At 46.4% G+C, this 18785-nt stretch overlaps 1 protein-coding gene across 1 annotated transcript in view; it reads right to left on the bottom strand.

The window, feature by feature from the left end:
• Positions 1-4485: 4485 nt before the first annotated feature.
• Positions 4486-18785, bottom strand: part of CDCP1 (CUB domain containing protein 1) — a 60880-nt gene continuing 46580 nt past the window's right edge. The window contains exons 5-9 of the mRNA XM_007168884.3: positions 16269-16490; positions 14850-15230; positions 13096-13461; positions 10981-11068; positions 4486-8350 (exon numbers count right to left, since the gene is read on the bottom strand). Coding sequence (XP_007168946.1) covers positions 7918-8350; positions 10981-11068; positions 13096-13461; positions 14850-15230; positions 16269-16490 — 1490 coding nt within the window. The 3' untranslated portion in view covers positions 4486-7917. The remainder of the gene's footprint in view (positions 8351-10980; positions 11069-13095; positions 13462-14849; positions 15231-16268; positions 16491-18785) is intronic.

Below are 18785 nucleotides of genomic sequence, written 5' to 3'. Positions count from 1 at the left end.
GGGATCTCTGACCAGAGGGGCGTGAAATCTGGCCAAACTGGTCCCACCACCGGGGGGTGGGGAGGGGAGAAGGGAGGCTTAAAATCTCTGAAAAACTGCACACACAGGAGGCTGGCAAGAGTGAAACCACCAAAGAATCTTGAGTTATGACAAGTTTTTTAAAAGTTTTTGTTTTCATTTTCTTTTATTTTAAAATAAGGTACATTTGCATGGTTCAAATTCAAAAGCTACAAAAGGGTATATGGGGAGGAAAAGTTTCCCAGTCACAGTTGCCTTCCATGAGGGCAAACACTGTCCACAGTTTCTGTTTAACAAGCTTTTTTTCAAACTTCTGTTTGAAACTTTTCAAATGCTTAGAGGCTATTTAGAGGCACTGACTTAGCTCTACATTGGAGAAGAAGTGATGAGTTTCTGACCATCTTTAAAGGAGTGGTACTGTTTGCCCAGCCTCTTGTCATTGAGGAAAGGTGTCCTTTGCGGGTAGGGGTGGAGCAGGGAGAAAAGACTGGACCGTTGCTATGGTTACTTCAGGCGATAGGGAATGCTGCACCCCTCACATGGGTTTGTTGGGGTCCGTCTCTGATCTGGGTGCCTGGTCAGGCAGGCCCAAACACCCAGGGCTGCCTCAGACACGGGCAACCAAATATCTTAACATACGGCAATAATGTTAGAAAATGAAACCCCGCAGTTCCCGGTTCCTTGGCTGTGGAGCCCACACGGCTCATGCTGTGATGCTTCTCCCAGGAACATCTCTTTCTAGAGCTGCACAAATGCTGTAGGATCATATGCCAGCTTGCTGGAGCTGACAGCTAAATGAGTTTGGAGAGAACGAGGTGTACAGCATCTTTGAATTTGACACAATTAGCTAGAGAACTGTCAGCTCACAGGAAAAGATAACCAGCTTGCTGGAGATGAGACCAAGCCAGGTGAGCAGACTATGGGCGATATTTCTTTTCTCTTCAATGCAGATGTAATGAAGAGTGGCTACTAAATCCAGACATTGTCATATACATCATCTCTCCCCACCCTGGCAATCACCTTTGTTAAATAGGTATTAGGATTCACACTTCACAGTTGAGGAAATTTTGGTTCAGATAAGTTAGGTTGCCTGTTAGGGTCACACAGCTGGTGCTTCACAGCTGCCTCTTAGTAATTCTGAGGTCTCTTCAGTCTGGGGATAGATGTTACTACTCATGCTGCACTTATGTAAATGATTAAGCCAAATTTAATGAGACTATATTTATTTTTCTTTTTTTTTTAATTTAATTTATTTATTTTTGGCTATTTTGGGTCTTCGTTGCTGTGCGCAGGCTTTCTCTAGTTGCGGCGAGCGGGGGCTACTCTTCGTTGCTGTGCGCGGGCTTCTCATTGTGGTGGCCTCTCTTGTTGCGGAGCACAGGCTCCAGACGCGCAGGCTCAGTAGTTGTGGCTCACGGGCCTAGTTGCTCCGCGGCATGTGGGATCTTCCCAGACCAGGGCTCGAACCCGTGTCCCCTGCATTGGCAGGCGGATTCTCAACCACTGCGCCACCAGGGAAGTCCCTATATTTATTTTTCAAACAAAAGAGTCTGATTATCTTTGATAGAAATGCGGATAATTATAGAGAGAAATTCTATGTGTCAATAGAAAAAATATAGTGTACTCTTGTGGGTTGTCAAATTCTAGCCATGCTCACTGTCTCTGAGCTTTTCGACCTCTGTAAACTGGCTCCTAACATTTGTGCATTTTAGTAATTAACATTTCCATTTTTTCTTTCCCCCTCCCAACTTGGTGCCACTGAGAACTAAAACCTGGCTGCTCAGATCCTTATCAGGACTGCCTAAAAAAAAGGAGAAGGAGCAGCAGAAGGAGGAGAAACCCTGCAAAGTGCAGCTGGACATCTCCAGGCTCCGCACTGAGAAATATCTGTGACTGTGACGCTGGTGTAGATGCTAGCACCAGACATTCAAATTGCAAACTAGGAAATTCGTTGGCTTGGCACTGCTATTCTCACTCCACCATCTAAAAATGCTTTGAGATGGGGCATATAGATACAATGGAATATTACTCAGCCATAAAAAGAAACAAAATTGAGTTATTTGTAGTGAGGTGGATGGACCTAGAGACTGTCATACAGAGTGAAGTAAGTCAGAAAGAGAAAAACAAATGCCGTATGCTAACACATATATATGGAACCTAAAAAAAAAAAAAAGGTTCTGAAGAACCTAGGGGCAGGACAGGAATAAAGACACAGACGTAGAGAATGGACTTGAGGACACGGGGAGGGGGAAGGGTAAGCTGGGACGAAGTGAGAGAGTGGCATGGACATATATACACTACCAAATGTAAAATAGATAGCTAGTGGGAAGCAGCTGCATAGCACAGGGAGATCAGCTCAGTGCTTTGTGACCACCTAGAGGGGTGGGATAGGGAGGGTGGGAGGGAGACGCAACAGAGAGGGGATATGGGGATATATGTATACGTATAGCTGATTCACTTTTTTATACAGCAGAAACTAACACAACATTATAAAGCAATTATACTCCAATAAAGATGTTAAAGGAAAAGAAAAAAAGTTATGGAACGAGGCAGGAGAGTGGGGGAGGGGGAGTTGGATGAAGGTGATCAAAAGGTGCAAACTTCCAGTTATAAGATAAATAAGTACTAGGGTGTAATGTACAACATGACTAATATACTTAACACTGCTGTATGTTATATACAAAAGTTCAGAGAGTAAATCCTGAGTTCTCATCACAAGAAAAAAAATTTTATTTTGTATATATATGAAATGATGGATGTTCACTAAACTTATTGTGGTAACCATTTCATGATGTATGTCAGTCAATTCATCATGCTGTGTACCTTAAACTAATATAGTGTTGTATGTTAATTATTATCTCAATAAAACTGGAAGATAAATAAATAAATAAATGCTTTGAGCCCAACATCTAGAAATCTTCTAACTACTTTCTGGACTCAAAAACTGAGGTTACAGTTTGTTCTAACCATTAGCCCTTTCCCCCCTTCATTTTCTATAGAAATGTCCCTCATTAAGTGCCTGATTGCTCACACTATATAGAGGCTTAACTTAAGTGGGCACCCTGCTCCCACCTGCAGTACCATTTCCTGAAATGAAACACAACTGTTTCACCAGAGTGACTTACTCCCAGGTCTAAGAGACTGATTCAGTAAGATATGGGGCAATATACTTAGATTTGTTCTTTTCCCCTTGTTCCATCTATGCTGCTTCCGCCTTTGTAGATCTCTTATTTCACTACTTCTAACCCAAATCTCTCTGCACAGCTGACAACTCAACTTTTAATATATGAAACTTATGTTTCAAATGGGAGAATGAGGGATTCAGAGTATTCCACCCCAAAATATGCAAGCCTGGTGTAAGGATTATTTTGAGCCGAAGCCAATTAAGAAGAAACAGACACAAGAAAAACTCTCTGTCCTCTCCCTCTCTACTGGGAAGGACAGTTTGATTCTTCATCACCAGAGACAACTCTAGACTCTTAGCCCAGAGACGACAGCAGACATATCTATACAACACACCTTCCGAAAACCCGTATTTTCCATTAGCTCCCCCCATATATTTACCTTTTCACAATTTGCCACCCACTCCTAGAAGCTCAAAGTACTTTTCCTTTGTCTTGTCACTTCTCTACAAATTTAATGCTCTTTTACGATGCGATATATGCATCCCCTTAAATCTGAGGCTCTGAGACTGACGCACCCATAGGCTAGAATGGATGTGACACTGTGCCAGCTTCCAGGCCCAGGCCTCGAGGGACTGGCGGCTCCGACATCCTGATGCTGGGAACACTCGCCCTGGGAAGCCAGCCTCTGTGTTGTGAAGGAGCCCAGAAACCCCTGTGGAGTGAGTGGTCCACATGATGAGGAATCAATGCTCCCAGCCGGCAGCCAGCAATAACTTGCCGGCTGTGTGATGCACCATTTTGAAAGTGGATTCTAGTTGAGCTGCCCCAGAGAGGCCACACGGAGCAGAGATAAGCCATCCCTGCTGAGCCCTGCTCAATGTAGGTTTGTGGCAAAATATGTGATTGTTCTTAAGTCACTAAGGTCTGCTGTGGTTTGTTACACAGCAGCGCCCGGTCTCCTCTGTGTACTTGGGTCTCCCCTCCAAGCGCATGGCAGGCGGTGGGGGCCCGCTTGGAGCTTCCCTCTCCCACTGCCTTCCCTTTGCTTCTGTTCTGGTGGCTGGTGACCTGCACTGGGTGTAGAGCAGTCAGTGGCAAGGGTGGCCTCTGTGGGGGTCAGGTATTGGGAGGGTCACACAGAGGGGGCTCAGGTTGCCTCAACAAGAACAGAACAGAACAAACTCTGGCCTCTCAGTCACTCATTGGCAGCCCAGAATCCAGCTTGCTGGACCATAAACACATAGAGAAGATGGAATCTGCTGAGCCCATGTTGAACCTGGGAAATGAGGGCCTTAGCTGAACCAGGGGACAAGTCGCCAAAGCATTTAAACAACCTGATGCCTTTTTTTCTGTATATTTGTTTATTTAAAAAAGTGTAGGAAATGAATAAAACGCTGCCTCAAAAGTATATACAACAAATAAATTATTTCGAGTTAAGCATTGCAGATCCACACAAATCAGTCCTAACCTTGACCCAGGTTATGTTCCATGGACTTACGCTTTTCTCCCTTGACTCTTCCTTGAGACATCCCCCTCCCGTGCAAAATGACTGCAGCATTAACCAGTCCTGTCTGAGTCGGGCTTTGTCACAGGTACAGAGGATGGGCGTGAGGGCAGCCCGGCATCAGCAGACCCAGCGTGGAGGATACTGTGCTGGCACAAGCTAGGCTTCAACAAATGTGTTCGGTTTTCAGCGACCCTGAAATATTTTACAGAAGTGGGGCCTGGGCTTTAAAGGAAAGAGCCAGGGGTATGTCGGGCTGGGCCCTTCAAGGAGGCATGTCTTTGGAAAACATTAAATCCACCTGAGGTCTCAGGAAGACAGCAACTTGGCCTGGAGTTTTGAGCTCTCAGTTAAAAGAAAATGGCCACGTGGGGCCCTTGTAAGTAAAGGTGACGTGTGATGACAGCCATGCTTTGAGGGTGGGATTCAGAGCACTGACTGAGTGACTGCCAGAAGTGGCCAGGAGGTCAGAGAAGGCAGAGAATGGAGGGCCAGAGCCCCAACGATGATTTTAAATATTGATACAATTTCAGCAGAGGGAAGGAAGGCACAGCCCTCCTCTGGCCCTTCCTGGAGGGTGTTTGCCAGCATCTCAGGTCAAGAGGCTGAGGGTCCCTGGGCAGAGCCAGCCTTTCAGAAGTAAAGGTCACTGTCAGCACCGAAGGCATAATTTTAAAACCCCCAACATACTCTTCCTCCTGGAAAGAGTTAAAAAAAACCCCTGGAACACACACCATTTAGGAGATTGCAAAACTCCTTTTCATGGAGGCAAAGTAGCAGGTGGACAAGTCTGGGCAGTGCATTTCCAAGGTGAAGTCACTTGAACACGACGACTTGCATCTACTTTTCTTTTTTTTTAAATGTTAATTCCTTTTATTATTTTTTTTAAATTTATTTATTTTTGGCTGCATTGGGTCTTTGTTGCTGCTCGTGGGCTTTCTCTAGTTACGGCGAGCGGGGGCTACGCTTTGTTGTGGTGCGCGGGCGTCTCATTGCAGTGGCTTCTCTTGTTGCGGAGCACGGGCTCTAGGGCGCGTAGGCTTCAGTAGTTGTGGCACGCAGGTTCAGTAGTTGTGGCTCGCGGGCTCTAGAGTGCAGGCTCAGCAGTTGTGGCGCTTGGGCTTAGTTGCTCTGTGGCATGTGGGATCCTCCTGGACCAGGGCTCAAACTCATGTCCCCTGCATTGGCAGGCGGATTCTTAACCACTGCGCCACCAGGGGAGCCCTACATCTACTTTTTTTTTTTTTTTTTTAAATATTTATTTGTTTATTTGGTTGTGCCGGTTCTTAATTGTGGCATGCATGTGGGATCTAGTTCCCTGACCAGGGATCGAATCCAGGCCCCCTGCATTGGGAGCGCAGTCTTATCCACTGCGCCACCAGGGAAGTCCCCCTGCATCTACTTTTTAAAGGAGGTTTTGCCACAGAAGTATCGACCTGGGACTGTACTGACAAGCCATAACACAATCCTTGTCCTCCCGGATGAGAACAGGGGTCACAAAGGCAAATGCCCACAGGAGCTGGGCTGGTACTTAGTATAAATGATGGATGTGGGCTGTGTGTAAAAGAAACTTTCCTGAAGCACCCATCAGCCTCAAGAATTGTCTTCTTATTTCATATGAGATATGAGTCCTGAACTTTCCATTTCATTATGAGAGAAGCAACTCTGCAGGGCGTTGACCAATAGCAGCAGACCCTCAGCCTCAGTGTGGGAGGTGACAGGGTTGGTGGGCCCTGAGGTGAACTGGTGAACCAGATGCCCCATCTAAAGATGAGCTGCGTTTCAACTCCAGCTGGTTGTTGCTCGGTGAGAATGTGAGCCCCGGCATGGCCAGACCTTCTGATCTGGATTTTTATGTAAACATCTTATAATTTTATAATTTTAAATGTTGGTGACTAACTCTTTAAAAAGATGTGCAGGCAAACAAAACACACCTGTAGTCTGGATCATTCTGCAGTCTCTCCTGCAGGGGCAGGAAAGGTGTGGTAGGCAGAATAAGGGTCCATGTCCTAATCCCCAGCACCTATGGATATGTTACCTTACAGGGCAGAAGGGACTTTTCAGTGTAATTAAAGATCTTGAGATGGGGAGATAATTCTGGATTATCCGGCTGGGCTTTGTAAGTGAAAGGTCCTTGCCAGTAAAAGAGGGAAGCAAGAGTGTCACACTGCCACCATCACAGGCAAGGAATGTGAGCAGCCTCTACAAACTGGAAAAGGCAAGGAGATGGATTCTCCCCTAGAGCCTCCAGAAGGAGCACGGCTCTGCTGACACATGGATTTTAGCTCAGTGAAGCCCATTCTGCACTTCTGATCTCCAGAACCCTAAGATAGGAAATTTGTGTTCTTTTAAGCCACCATGCTTGCGGTAATTTGTTGCAGTAGCATTAGGAAACTAATACAGGTGGCCACCCTTTGGTGTATCCTTCAATGTTTTTAGAGGATGAAAATACTCTCTAAATTTCTATTTAGATGCTAAAGTATGGCTGCAGCTGGGAGAGCCACACATGGCAATTCCAGGAAATTTCTCTTATTTCTAGGTCAAAGGACAATGGGACTCAAGATGGATTTCTATGGTAGGATAACCACACGCAGAGCGAGAGAACCAGCAAGTCTCTTATCAAAGCAGGTGTGCGGCAGTACCCTCACACACACCCTTTTCTGGCTGGGCAGACTGCAAATTATTCCCACCTCCCAGGGGACAAGCACATGTTTATCTAGTGGTCAGCAGAAGTCAAAACCCAGCCATCTAACCAGTTAGCGTGAGCTGTCACTATGTCAGGTGAAAAGAGTTGCATGGCTATACATTTGACTTCTTAAATACACAGGACCACCAAATAAATAATAATAATAATAAAGCACACTGACATTTCCATCCAGGGGACCCCAGTGAGAGCAAGGGTCTCCATGGGCTCCTAGGGGTTGGCACTGTCAACCTGAAGAAGTCTAAATCCAAATGCAAATCCAAATCCAGGGCTCATTGTATCCCTGTCCTGCGTGATTCAGCCTCTCCCCTCTCATTATGGACTGGTTACAACCCAACCTGAGTTCAGAAGGACATTCACCGTGATGATTGTATCCAGATCACAATTCATCATTTTCAATGTCTCAACATTGGAATGAGTCCACTTGGAAATCAGAAGTTGGTGGCATCCAGAAAAACCTCCTGCTACCCTTCCACACAATTCCTCTTCTTCGGGATTTCTGGGTGGGAACCCTAAAGGGCATCTCAGTGCCCTGCTTTATGTGGTGTCTTTGGGGTGGGTCCAAGTTACTCCCCAGGCTCCATGGTCTCGTAGGTTTCTAGCAAGGGAAGGTCTGTGTTCCCATTGTTTATATTCCTGTCTTTGGGGTGGGAGAAAGTGTACGATTCACTCTCAGACTCAGAAAGGAAGCCAGAGGATGGCTCATCTTCGGTCAACTTTGCAGTTGGAGCCCTGGAGCATACGGGGGGTGGGGAGGGAGGGCAGTCCCCTGTGGCGCCCTGGAAGGGCCGGTAGGTGTCCACCTCTGGCTGGAGGAAGGACCCTTTGGAATCCTGCAGCAGATGCCCGTACACCATGGTGTCATCGATGACGGCATACACATGGGAGTCGTTGTCCGTCTGTCTTTTCTGAAAGATTTTTGGCTGCATCGGCATCTGGGTATTGACGTTACCATTGTAGATACCTACAGCTGGGCCCTTGTTGATCTTCTTTTTCCTACTGAGGAAGGGAACAAGACAGAAGTCAGGAAGAAAACGATCTTAGAGGCTCACCAACTGTACATCCCTACTGGAATGAAGATCATTCAGGGTTCTGACCGGGTCTCCCCCAAGTCCCTCAAATAGCTTAGCATTTGAAACTGAAACTGCTGTCCTCAGCGAACATTTAGAAAGGGACCAGCTTCTGTCTCCAGTTTTTAAGGTGGAAACAGGAGCAGAGAGTGGTTTAGAGAGGGCACTGTTAACACCCTCTGTGCCTGAGTTTGTTTTGATACCTGCATGGTATCCAAAGGTAGAGACATCTGACAACCTCTCTTTCCTAGCAGAGACAGGTGGTGTCCCAAACCAACCACATCAAGGCACGGGTGTGCCTAGGCCAACCTTCTATGACTCTCTGAGTTCTTTCCTGTAGCTAATGCTTCATCTCACTTTTGCATGAGCACAAACTACGACCATCTAGCTTCTAAATGATAGCATACGACACTCAGGATGGAAGGCTGTATCTTAGTTTTCAGCTGGAGTTGGGGACAGTAGGACTCAGCATCAGTAGAGGGATCCAGTCCCTTCAGCAGAAACCTCCAAAAGAGGAAAGAGCTACAAAGAAGACAAAAGTCAGGCTCGGGTGCCCGGGTTCCTCCCTAACACCATTAATGCTTGGTTTGTAATGTTCTTTGGTATTGGACATGGATGGGCATTTGCACTCCCTGCCTCGGAAAACAAAGCCTCGCCCTCCATCTCCACCAGTGAAAAGCAGGGGATGCTGACTTTTTAGCCGACCAGGGATTCAAATGGAGGACAGTAGCTCAATTAGCATAATGGACCACATAATGCATGGCTGGCGGTTCACTAATTGTGAACCTATACTTTTCTGAGATAAAAGTAAATCTAGTACATGTAGCTTGTAACACTGGGTTCCCTGGCCAGGATGACAGGCTGCAAGGCCTCCAGCCTGAAGCCTTGTAGCAATGCTCCGCCCACGTGCTCCTACAGCGCCTTGCTTGCCCCTACCAAGCTCTTCTCACACTGTCCTGACACCGCCTCCTTATTTGCCTGCTTCTTTAGTCCCTCTGTCCCCATAGACGGCAGGAGAAAAGACTGGGTCTTGTGTATCCCCAGCACCTCTCCTGGTTCCTAGGGCCCAGGAGACCCTCAGGAAATACAAGCTTAATGACCAAGTTCAACGGCACTGTCTGCCCTCCTTCTCACAGCAGGAACCCGTCCTCCCTCCCAACCCAACTTGGGGACAGACAAGCCTTATGCAAACCTGCCAGCCAGTGGCCTCCCCCACAGCAAGGCAGTGGCTGGTAATTCCCAGGCCGGGACTGGGGCACTTTAGGGATGGAGGCAAGTGCGGGCCCCTCCCCTCATCCAATTCCCTCCTGATGAGGAAGCTGGGGCCCAGTGTTAATGCCATGCTTTCTCATCTGGGTGGAACATACTGTGCACCCAGACAGGAAAGTTTCCTGAGAGGAATGATACAATGATGTCTCTTTAATAAAAGAAGTCCTTTTCCCTCACGTGAGATGTGTGCAATCCCATTTCACAGAGAAGACGCCTCCCCCTGAACCTGCCAACCCATCCTCATCAGCAGAGACATTTCAAATCAGCAATTTCAATTGTTTGCGCATGGCCCCAGTTAATAAAAAAATTTTTTTTTTAGTTTTTTGCTAAGGGAAATAGATTCCCCCCACCCCCATGGCTTTAATTAGAAATATGAGCAGAACTGATGAAATCTGGCAGCGGCATGCACTCTGTCTAAAAAGGTCAACACTTTCCTCTCATAAAACAGAAGCTGTTATCCTGAGGGGGTGGAAGGTGAGACTGAGTCAGTTAACTGGGTCTTCCTTCCTCTTGCCCACAGGGCTGGCTTTTTGGTGCTTGTCTGGAGGCCAATAAACAAGCATAAAACAGACAGTTTGTTTAAGAAACTGGAGGAGAACAAGCTGGGCAGTGTGAGTGTGTTTTCCTCAAGGTGACGGGGGGAGAGGATTCACAGGCCTGGTCTGGCAGGGTCTACGTGAGCGTTTTCCTGCCAAGATCACCCCTGTGAGGACCACAGTCTAATGAGCAGACACTAAATGATTCACAGGGGACTTGTGCTGAGGCAGCTGCGTAAAACTGCAGGCTAAAATGTCACCGCATGTGTATTTTGTTTTCCTACTAGGTAGGGGATATTTTCCCCCTCCAAGCATAATTCACATCCAGCAATATTATTTATTTTCCACTTTTTTTTTTTTGGCCATGCCAGGCAGCTTGCAGGATCTTAGTTCCCCAAACAGGGATCCAACCCGCACCCTCGGCAGTGAAAGCTTGGAGTCCTAATTGCTGGACTGCCGGGGAATTCACCCCCTGCAATATTTATTTTTTTGGCCGCACTGCATAGCACATGGGACCTTAGTTCCCCGACCAGGGATTGAACCAGCGCCCCCTGCACTGGAAACATGGAGTCCTAACCACTGGACCGCCAGGGAAGTACCTCCACCCACCCCCGCCCCGGCAATATTATTTAACATTGATCTTTGCGGGGAAAATGGAAAGCAAGAAAAAAGTCAATAATTAATGACAGCTCTGGTCTGTGTGCTGTAAGGAGGTGTCAGCTCAGGTGAAGACAGTTTGAGAAATTCCACCTACTTCTTTTTCACAAAGCAAACGATGAGTCCGAGGGCAAACAGCAGTAAGGCGCCACCTCCCACCACCGCGAGGATGATGACAGTCAGGTCTGTGAGCAGAGACACAAGGGAGGGAGATGGGGAGACACTTGGTATCAGGCTGGTGATGAACTCCAGTAGACAGTCTTCAAAGATGGCTACCATCCATTCCTTCCCTCCCCATATGCACATGCTGCTCCTCACTTTAAGGGGAATCTGCTTCCTTTCCTCTTGAATATGGGCTGTGCTGGTGTGGACCTAACCTTTTAGAAACCTGGCAGCTTCCTGCGCTTCCTGAGGAAAAGCCAGCCACCATGTAAGAAGCCTGACTAGGCTGAGACCACGAGGAAGCCCAAGTAGCCATGTGGAGACTCCACGAGGAAAACAAACCAAGGCTCCCAGCCTTGAAAGTGAGCAAAGGTGAACCATCCCAGCCCCCCTCTAGCTATTCAAGGCATCTGGCTGAGGTCCCCGATATCTTAGAGCAGAGATGAGCCACCTGCTGTGCCCCATCCAAATTCCTGACCCATGGAATTGTGAGCAAAAAAAAACGGTTATTGTCTAAGCCACTAAATCTTGGAAGAGTTTGTTATGCAGTGAAAGATAAAACAAACTGGGGGACCTACCAGATCTACTCCAAAGGCTACTCCTGGCCTATCCCAGCTGTGCTCCCCTGACTGCCGCAGCCCATTTTGGAGGAGAGAAGAGCAGGGAGTGTAGAAGAAAGCAGGGAGTCAAAAGTCAGAGGTGAAGGAGTTAAGGAGAGGGTTGTTTCATGTGTGCTGTCCTCTTCCTACAGTTGTACAAAGGAAAAAGAAAATAAATCAGAGAGAGAGAGCCCTGCACCAAACCGGGATTTAGAATTTCTGGCTTGTTCAATAAGAAAACAAAAGGTGAGACTGTGAGAAAACAGGACTAGAAATAAATGACAGAAAATGAATGTAAGAGAGGAAGAAAACTCAGGAGCTAATCTGAGAGTGTGAGAGAGCTTTTCACTTGTGGCTTCTGGTCCCCGTCGGTTCTCTTGCTGCTAACCACCTGTGTGGCGTTGGGTGGACACACAGTCTATCTGACCACCAAAAAGGGAAGGGGTTGGGGAAAAAAACCTCCATGGTTCCAACACTCTGTGCTGCTCTGTGACTATCTTGGAATCAAGGGCTAACATGGCCCCACCACAGATTACCTGAAACTCTTCAGTGGATACTACCACTTCGGGCATAAAGGCAAAATCCTCATCATGGCTCTGAGGCCCACGACTGAGGGCATTCAAGGATTCTAATGTTTCACTGGACTAAATAAAAAATGCCAGCATCATGTATCTGTGTCACACTTTCCAGGTCCTCACAGTTTAATCACCAACACTGAATCCCCAGTGATAATTTTACGGGGTAGTTAACAATCATCTATTCTCTGCAGAGGAAGATCAGAGGAGTAAAGAGACTTCCCCTATGTCAGAAAGAGGTTAATAGTAGACTGACTACCAAAATGCCCTAATTCTCCCCCTGCCCTCACCCATGTCCTTTATTTACTGTGTGATCCTGCAGCTCCTCCCATCAAGAGATGGAGTCCACCTGTCCACCCCTTGAATCTGGGCTGACCAAACCAATGCTGTCAAAGGGACAGGGTATGAGTTCGTAACCTAATCGTCAGGAGACCTTGCATGCTTCCCCCAGCCTCTCTTGGATCTCTCTGCCTCTGCCATGAGAACAGGCCCCAGTTTGGAGGATAAGAGACCATGCTGAGGAGAGTCAAGGAATCCCAGTTAACATGGCTGATCTTGGCTGGGCCCCAGACATGTGAGAGTGCCCGGCCAAGATTGACAAAGTCCTCTAGCCAACCTGCAGCTGCCCACAGGTGCTTGAGTGAATGAACCCTGACAAGCCCAGCTCAGAACTGCCCAGCCAACATGTGAGCAATAACAAATGGCTGTTTTAAGCCACTGAGTTCTGGGGTGGTTTGTTATGCAGTATTATTGACACAATAGCTGACTGATACATGGACAGCCAGGACTCAAATCCATGCTTTCTGACTTGCCTTCCAGTCTTGCTCCTGATCCCTCAGCTACCAACTGCTATCCACCAGCCCCGAAAGACCTTACCCATGGTCCTTGGGGTAAGCGAGACCCAGAAGAGCAGGTCCAGCTGCTTCCTGCTCATGGGGCTGCAGTTGGAGATGTTGACCCAGAAGCTGTGATAGCGGAAGCTTGGCTTGGGCAGCACCTCCTCCTCCAGGCTGAAGATCTCCTCGGTGTGGGCCCGCTGCTCCTGGATGATCATGAACGCACGCCCTGTCTGGCAGACCAGGCCCGTCCGCTCTTTGAGGAAGGTCAGGCAGGCCACCTGGTCTTGGGGCACGCTTATGTTCCAGGACACGGAGGTGAGGGATGGTAGGCCCCTGTCCCAGTTAGGGGTCCTCAGGTAGACCTTGCTTTTCGTGTCCAGGGTCACTGTGAAAACACCTTCCTCTGCAGGAAAAGGAAGAGAATCCACGCAGAAGTTGTTTCACTCAATCAAGATGGAGAGAATAGGAGGGTGGAGGAGATGTTGCTACACCGTCCAGACTACAGAGCTTCCTGCCATGATGGAGAGGCTCTGGATCTGCACTGGCTAAGAGAGTAGCCACAGCCGCATGTGTCTGTTGAAGACTTGGAATGTGCTTGGTGTGACTGAAGAACTGAATTTTTAATTTTGTTTACTATTAATTTAAATTTAAATTGCCACATGTGGCCAGTGGCTACCATATTGGTCAGCAAAGGAATAGAGTCTCAGATTAGGTTCTCGGGCCTTTTGAAAAAACCAACCAAACAACCAACCAAACAAACAAACATAAAACAAGCCAGTTTGCCAAACTGGTGGTTGTCTCAGCTTCCTTTCAGAGATGCCCTCAATGGGGCTAGCATCTATCTAACGCCCTGCTCCATGGTGGGACTGGTGTAAACTGATTTCTATTTTGGAGATTTAGAAAACTTCAGGTTCTGGGAAGAATTCTAGAATTGCAAAGTTGAAAGGGTCTCTGACATGTCAACTAATCCACTCCTTATCTTCAGGTGAGATAAAACCCCAACACTCCACACTGAGGAGGGTATGTCTTATTTTCAAAGACTCCCCAGAAGGAGTTTCTCTGGTAACCTTGGAGATACCAGGCAACCTGGACTGATCTTAATCTTATGGCCAGATTCATTTCCCTCCCACTCATGCCTCTGAGAACAAAATTACAGAGTAAACCTTGAATTAAGGTCTTGGTCAATTTAAAAATGAACTTAGCAACTTGTAGTGGTGACTGTGAATTTTAAAATCAACAATGTAGAGTTCACCGTTGTGACCGATTTAAACCTCATTTGCTGCCTGAGAAGATCATACACTAGCCTCCCAGGAGGGGTCTGCTCCCCCATGCAGGAGAACGCTCTAGAGATTCATCTCTCTCCCAGTATTCCTTCCTCTGTGCCCTCCAAACTGCGTTCTGAATTGTCAAAGCAGAATCATAAAAATATCTGCATAAGGATTTATATGTTACCACTTCAAGAATCCAGGACTTGGGAATATTTGGTTAGTTCTCATTTATGCCCTGCCTGCTTCCAAAAAAGCCTCGAACCTGATTATTTGTTCTGCTGCCTACCAACCATCACCTCCCACTGTCAGAGAGTCTTATTTCTAACTCCTGGAATTTTCCACACTAGGTTAATGGTAAAGTCAGGATTAGGACTCATCATCTTGTATGAGGAACAGCCCCCTCAGCTATCCCTTCTCTTCAAACTGACAATTAAGACGATCAGAAAACCAAAATAAGATAAGTGTCCCAATAAGAAAGGCTAAGAGGGCATCGAGATGGGGAGAGAGTGAAAGACCCCCTTACCTTTGAAGTGGGGGATAAAGGACACGGCCAGGCTCTGCCTGGAGGCCTCTTGCTGGAAGCTGGGGGCAAAGGTGCGGAGGGTCACCGAGACGTTCTGCTTCACCTGAATCTGCTCTATGGAACCTCCAGAGCAGAAGGAGCCGAAGGAAAGGTCCTGGCCGGGAACGGCACTGGCCACGAGGTAGCTGAAGCTGGTGTTGCAGACCCTCTCGTGAGTGTGCTGCTGCAGCTTCTGGGCAGGCACCAGTGCCAGGCTGATGCTGTCTTTGGGCACCAGCAGCTTCCAGGAGAAGTCGTGCAGCTGCACAGGCAGCTGGAAGATGTACCATGGCACCTGGAGCGAGTAGGACTTCCTGTGGCAGTACCGGTGGTCCAGGCAGCCTACGAAAGAGGGGCTCGTGGTACCCAGGCTGGGAGGAAACCGGAAGTGCATCCTCTCCAGCTCTCAAGTCAGCCCGAGGCTTTCTCACTTTTCCCTTTGGTCTCTCCTCTCCTGCTCTGTCCTGCACTCCTGCCTCCTTGACGCCCCTTTTCTAGCTTCCCTTGTGCTCTTGCATTCTTACTCCCCACTAAACCGGCAGAACGACTTCTGGGGAGTATTCAGGGTTGAAATTTTCTCTTCTTGTTTACTCAAGTTCTCAACTAAGACAACCTGTGTCTTAGATGCTAAGTGCCACGTGGGCAGGGTACAGGTTTTTCCCTTCACCCAGCCCTGCTGCCCAGTGTCGCTGCCTGTGGGGAGGCAGTTCGCCTAGTGGTTAGAGCTGGGAGTAGAGTTGGGGAGATCTCAGCTGGTGTTTCAGCTCTGACGCTTCCTAACGGGGTGGCCTCGGGCTGGCTGCTTTGCCTCTCGTGGCTTCAGCTACTGCCTCAGTGGAGACCCTAAGAGCATCCACATCAGAGATGATGGTGGCCCAGCAAGGAGGTGACTATTGGTTTTGCTGCCCTCCACTGATTAAACATTTCTATGTGACTAGCACATGTCAGGCACGGCTAGTAGCTAAAGGGATAAAAAACGGAAGAAGCCAAAGTTTTTGAGCTCAAGACTTGGTCTCATGCAACAGAAGACAAGCGAGCAGTGAGAGTGGAAGCAGGAGGCGTGCGGATGAGGGAGGTTGGGGAAGGCTACGAGCATTTCACAGGAGGGAGACCGGAGGCTGGACAGAGGAGACGTGAGCATGGACACGGGGGATGCCACTTGCTTCTGAAGGATGCATGTTCCCACGGAGGCTGCTGGTCTCAAAGTGGGTGTGTCTCCACCTTGCTCTGTGCTTCTTGGTTGCTCTTGCTCACCCTCACTGCTGGGGGCATTTCTGATCATACTATTTACAACCCACCCAGTGGACCCCACTAAGACAGGGCAGGGAGGGGAGAACTCCCACAGCTCGGCAGGAGCACACTGAAGGGGTGGGGGCGTACTTATGGTTTTCTCGGCGTTGATCCACAGGCGTGTCAGATCATCACAAAGGAAGGAGATATTGTGTTTGGAGCCAGCTGTCAGGGTGAGGTTGGTGCTGCAGGTCCGAGAGTCCAGACACACGAAGCAGCCGGGGACAAATTTGCGGCTCAGTTTGCTGGGCCGTTGCTCAATGGTCAGCGACATGGCTCGCTCGTTACTCAAGTCAACCATGTAGGTTTTATCTGGAACCACAAATAGAAAACAGGCATGAAGAATGGATCAGGATGAGCCCCGTGAGACAGCAAAAATGAGCACAAAATCTCTCATGGCTGGGGAACACGGGGAAATTTTTTTATTATTAAGAAAACATTATGATAGCTTGAAACAAAATTTAAAAAGAAAAGTCAGTGGACCGCATTTCGACCATCCTTATGTAACTGCTTTCATTTCTTCAAATTCATTTTTGTCCTTGTGCGTATGCATGCATATTTTCACCTATTTAACAGTATGGTGTATATAAAATTTTATACTCAGATTTTACTTTATTATTTTATACAGATACACTTATTTTACCATATAGTTTTCATATTCACTAAGCTTTTAAAATATTCATTAATCTTAGTCATCTAAGTGAGATTTAGCATCACCTATTTAAATATTCTCCCTCTATGAAGAGTAATTAACAACAGCTGGTATTAGTGCAGGGATACAAGATTCATAGACAGGATGGAACCATAGGTATTATAATTTAATCTCTAATAAATGCTGCATTTCAAATAAGTGACAAAAAGATGAAGTACTCCATAGGCTGGGCCAGGAGAACGGTCTCTCCCATTAGTAAAAGAATAAAATTACACTAGTACTTCAAAGCAGTCACCAAAATAAAAACAAAGAGAATATCTTTATAAATGTGGAGTAAACACAAATTATAAAAGCAAAAAAATAAATAAATAAAGATTAAAATATCTGTCTGACTTAGGTACCATAAATAATGTTTAAAGGGAAAGGGACACAGTGGGAGAAAATATTTTCTACATAGAATGATTGAGCAGTTCACAGTAAAGGAAATATAAATGTCCAAATAGCCAAAATATGAAGTGTTGTTAGTATCACTTGTAATACTACTTATAATTAGAGAAAAGCAAATTAAAAGAAAGTGTATAGTATAAAAATAAAAACCCTACACCCCTATAACCCAGCAGTGTGACATGGGTATATATGCCCACATGTGTACGCCAGTGCTGTGACAGTGACTGGAGTAATACTGGAATAGTTAAACAGACCATGAAACTTTCACCAATGGAATATTACGCAGCAGTTAAAAAGAATGAGGGAGATCTAAATATGCTGATTTAAGAACCTCCAAGATATAGTATTAGGTAAAACAGCAAGTTGTAGAACCATAGACTATAACACCATTTGATTATAAAGTCTCTACGTAAAATGAAATAGCTATTTCTACATGTACATACTTATGTATGTATGTACTTAATATTTAAATGAAGAGAAAAAAGATTTGGAGAGAAATATAACAAATCCATAATTGTGGTTACCTAAGAGAGGGGCCTGGAAGTAGGGACAATACAGATGGTCAGGGAAGATTTTAGCTTTGTCTGTGATGTTTGAATTTTTAGTTAGAAAATATGTATTTCTTATGTAATTTGGAAAAACTGCCCAATTATTGTTTTTTTAGGTCACTTCTGTGATTGCGCCACTTGAAATAAAAGACTCTAATAAGCACATGCGCATGTTTCGTTTTTATCTATTTCCTCAGGATAAAATCCCAGAACTGATTGTTAGGTGAGAGAATAGGAATATTTTTTCAACTATTTAGAATGGATTACCAGACTACTTTATAAAAGAATCATTTCACTTTATAATGCCATCCCCAGAAGGCTCTACACTATGAACCCCTGGAAATCACTTTTTACTGAGCTGCTTTTTAATTTCATTCGTTCTGCTTTTACAGAAGCCATCAAGTTAGGAAGATGCCTGTGCAAGGTGGTGCTGCCTTTGCAAGTCATGGGTGTTGCCGACGTGTCCATCGGGTCTCTTAGCCTCTCTGCCTGCAGCTCCAGTGAATAAATAAGTCCAGTGCCAGTTGGGAAAGCTCTGTTTCCCAAGAGAGTCTGCTAGGCTTCCTCCTTCCTGGTAACAGGAACCACATACTTAATAGAATTGTTCCTTTTGAACTGGCTGCCAGGGAGCTCAGTGTCAAATTAGGAGCAAAATTAGGGAAATGTCTTATGGTTGTCATATCTGCTGACTCCTTTCTTTAGTTCTTATTGCTTATGTCTATGTAAATTTTACTGTAAGTTCTAATAGTGCTTTAATCAGAGAGATGACATATCCAGAGCTGGAGTATATATGCTAATGTTGTTAACTTAAATATGATTTGATTTAGAAAATGGTTAGCTTTTCAATCTCCTAGCCCCACATTCAGCTCATATCTTACTGTCCTTTAAAATTTATCTTCGTTGTTACCTCTGGGAAACCCTCCCTACCCCTACCCTGGCTGTGTTAGGAGCCCTTTTGCT

Source organism: Balaenoptera acutorostrata, chromosome 10 (genome assembly GCF_949987535.1).
Source record: "Balaenoptera acutorostrata chromosome 10, mBalAcu1.1, whole genome shotgun sequence".
NCBI lineage: Eukaryota > Metazoa > Chordata > Mammalia > Artiodactyla > Balaenopteridae > Balaenoptera > Balaenoptera acutorostrata.
This window is presented reverse-complemented; position numbering and strand designations above follow the sequence as displayed.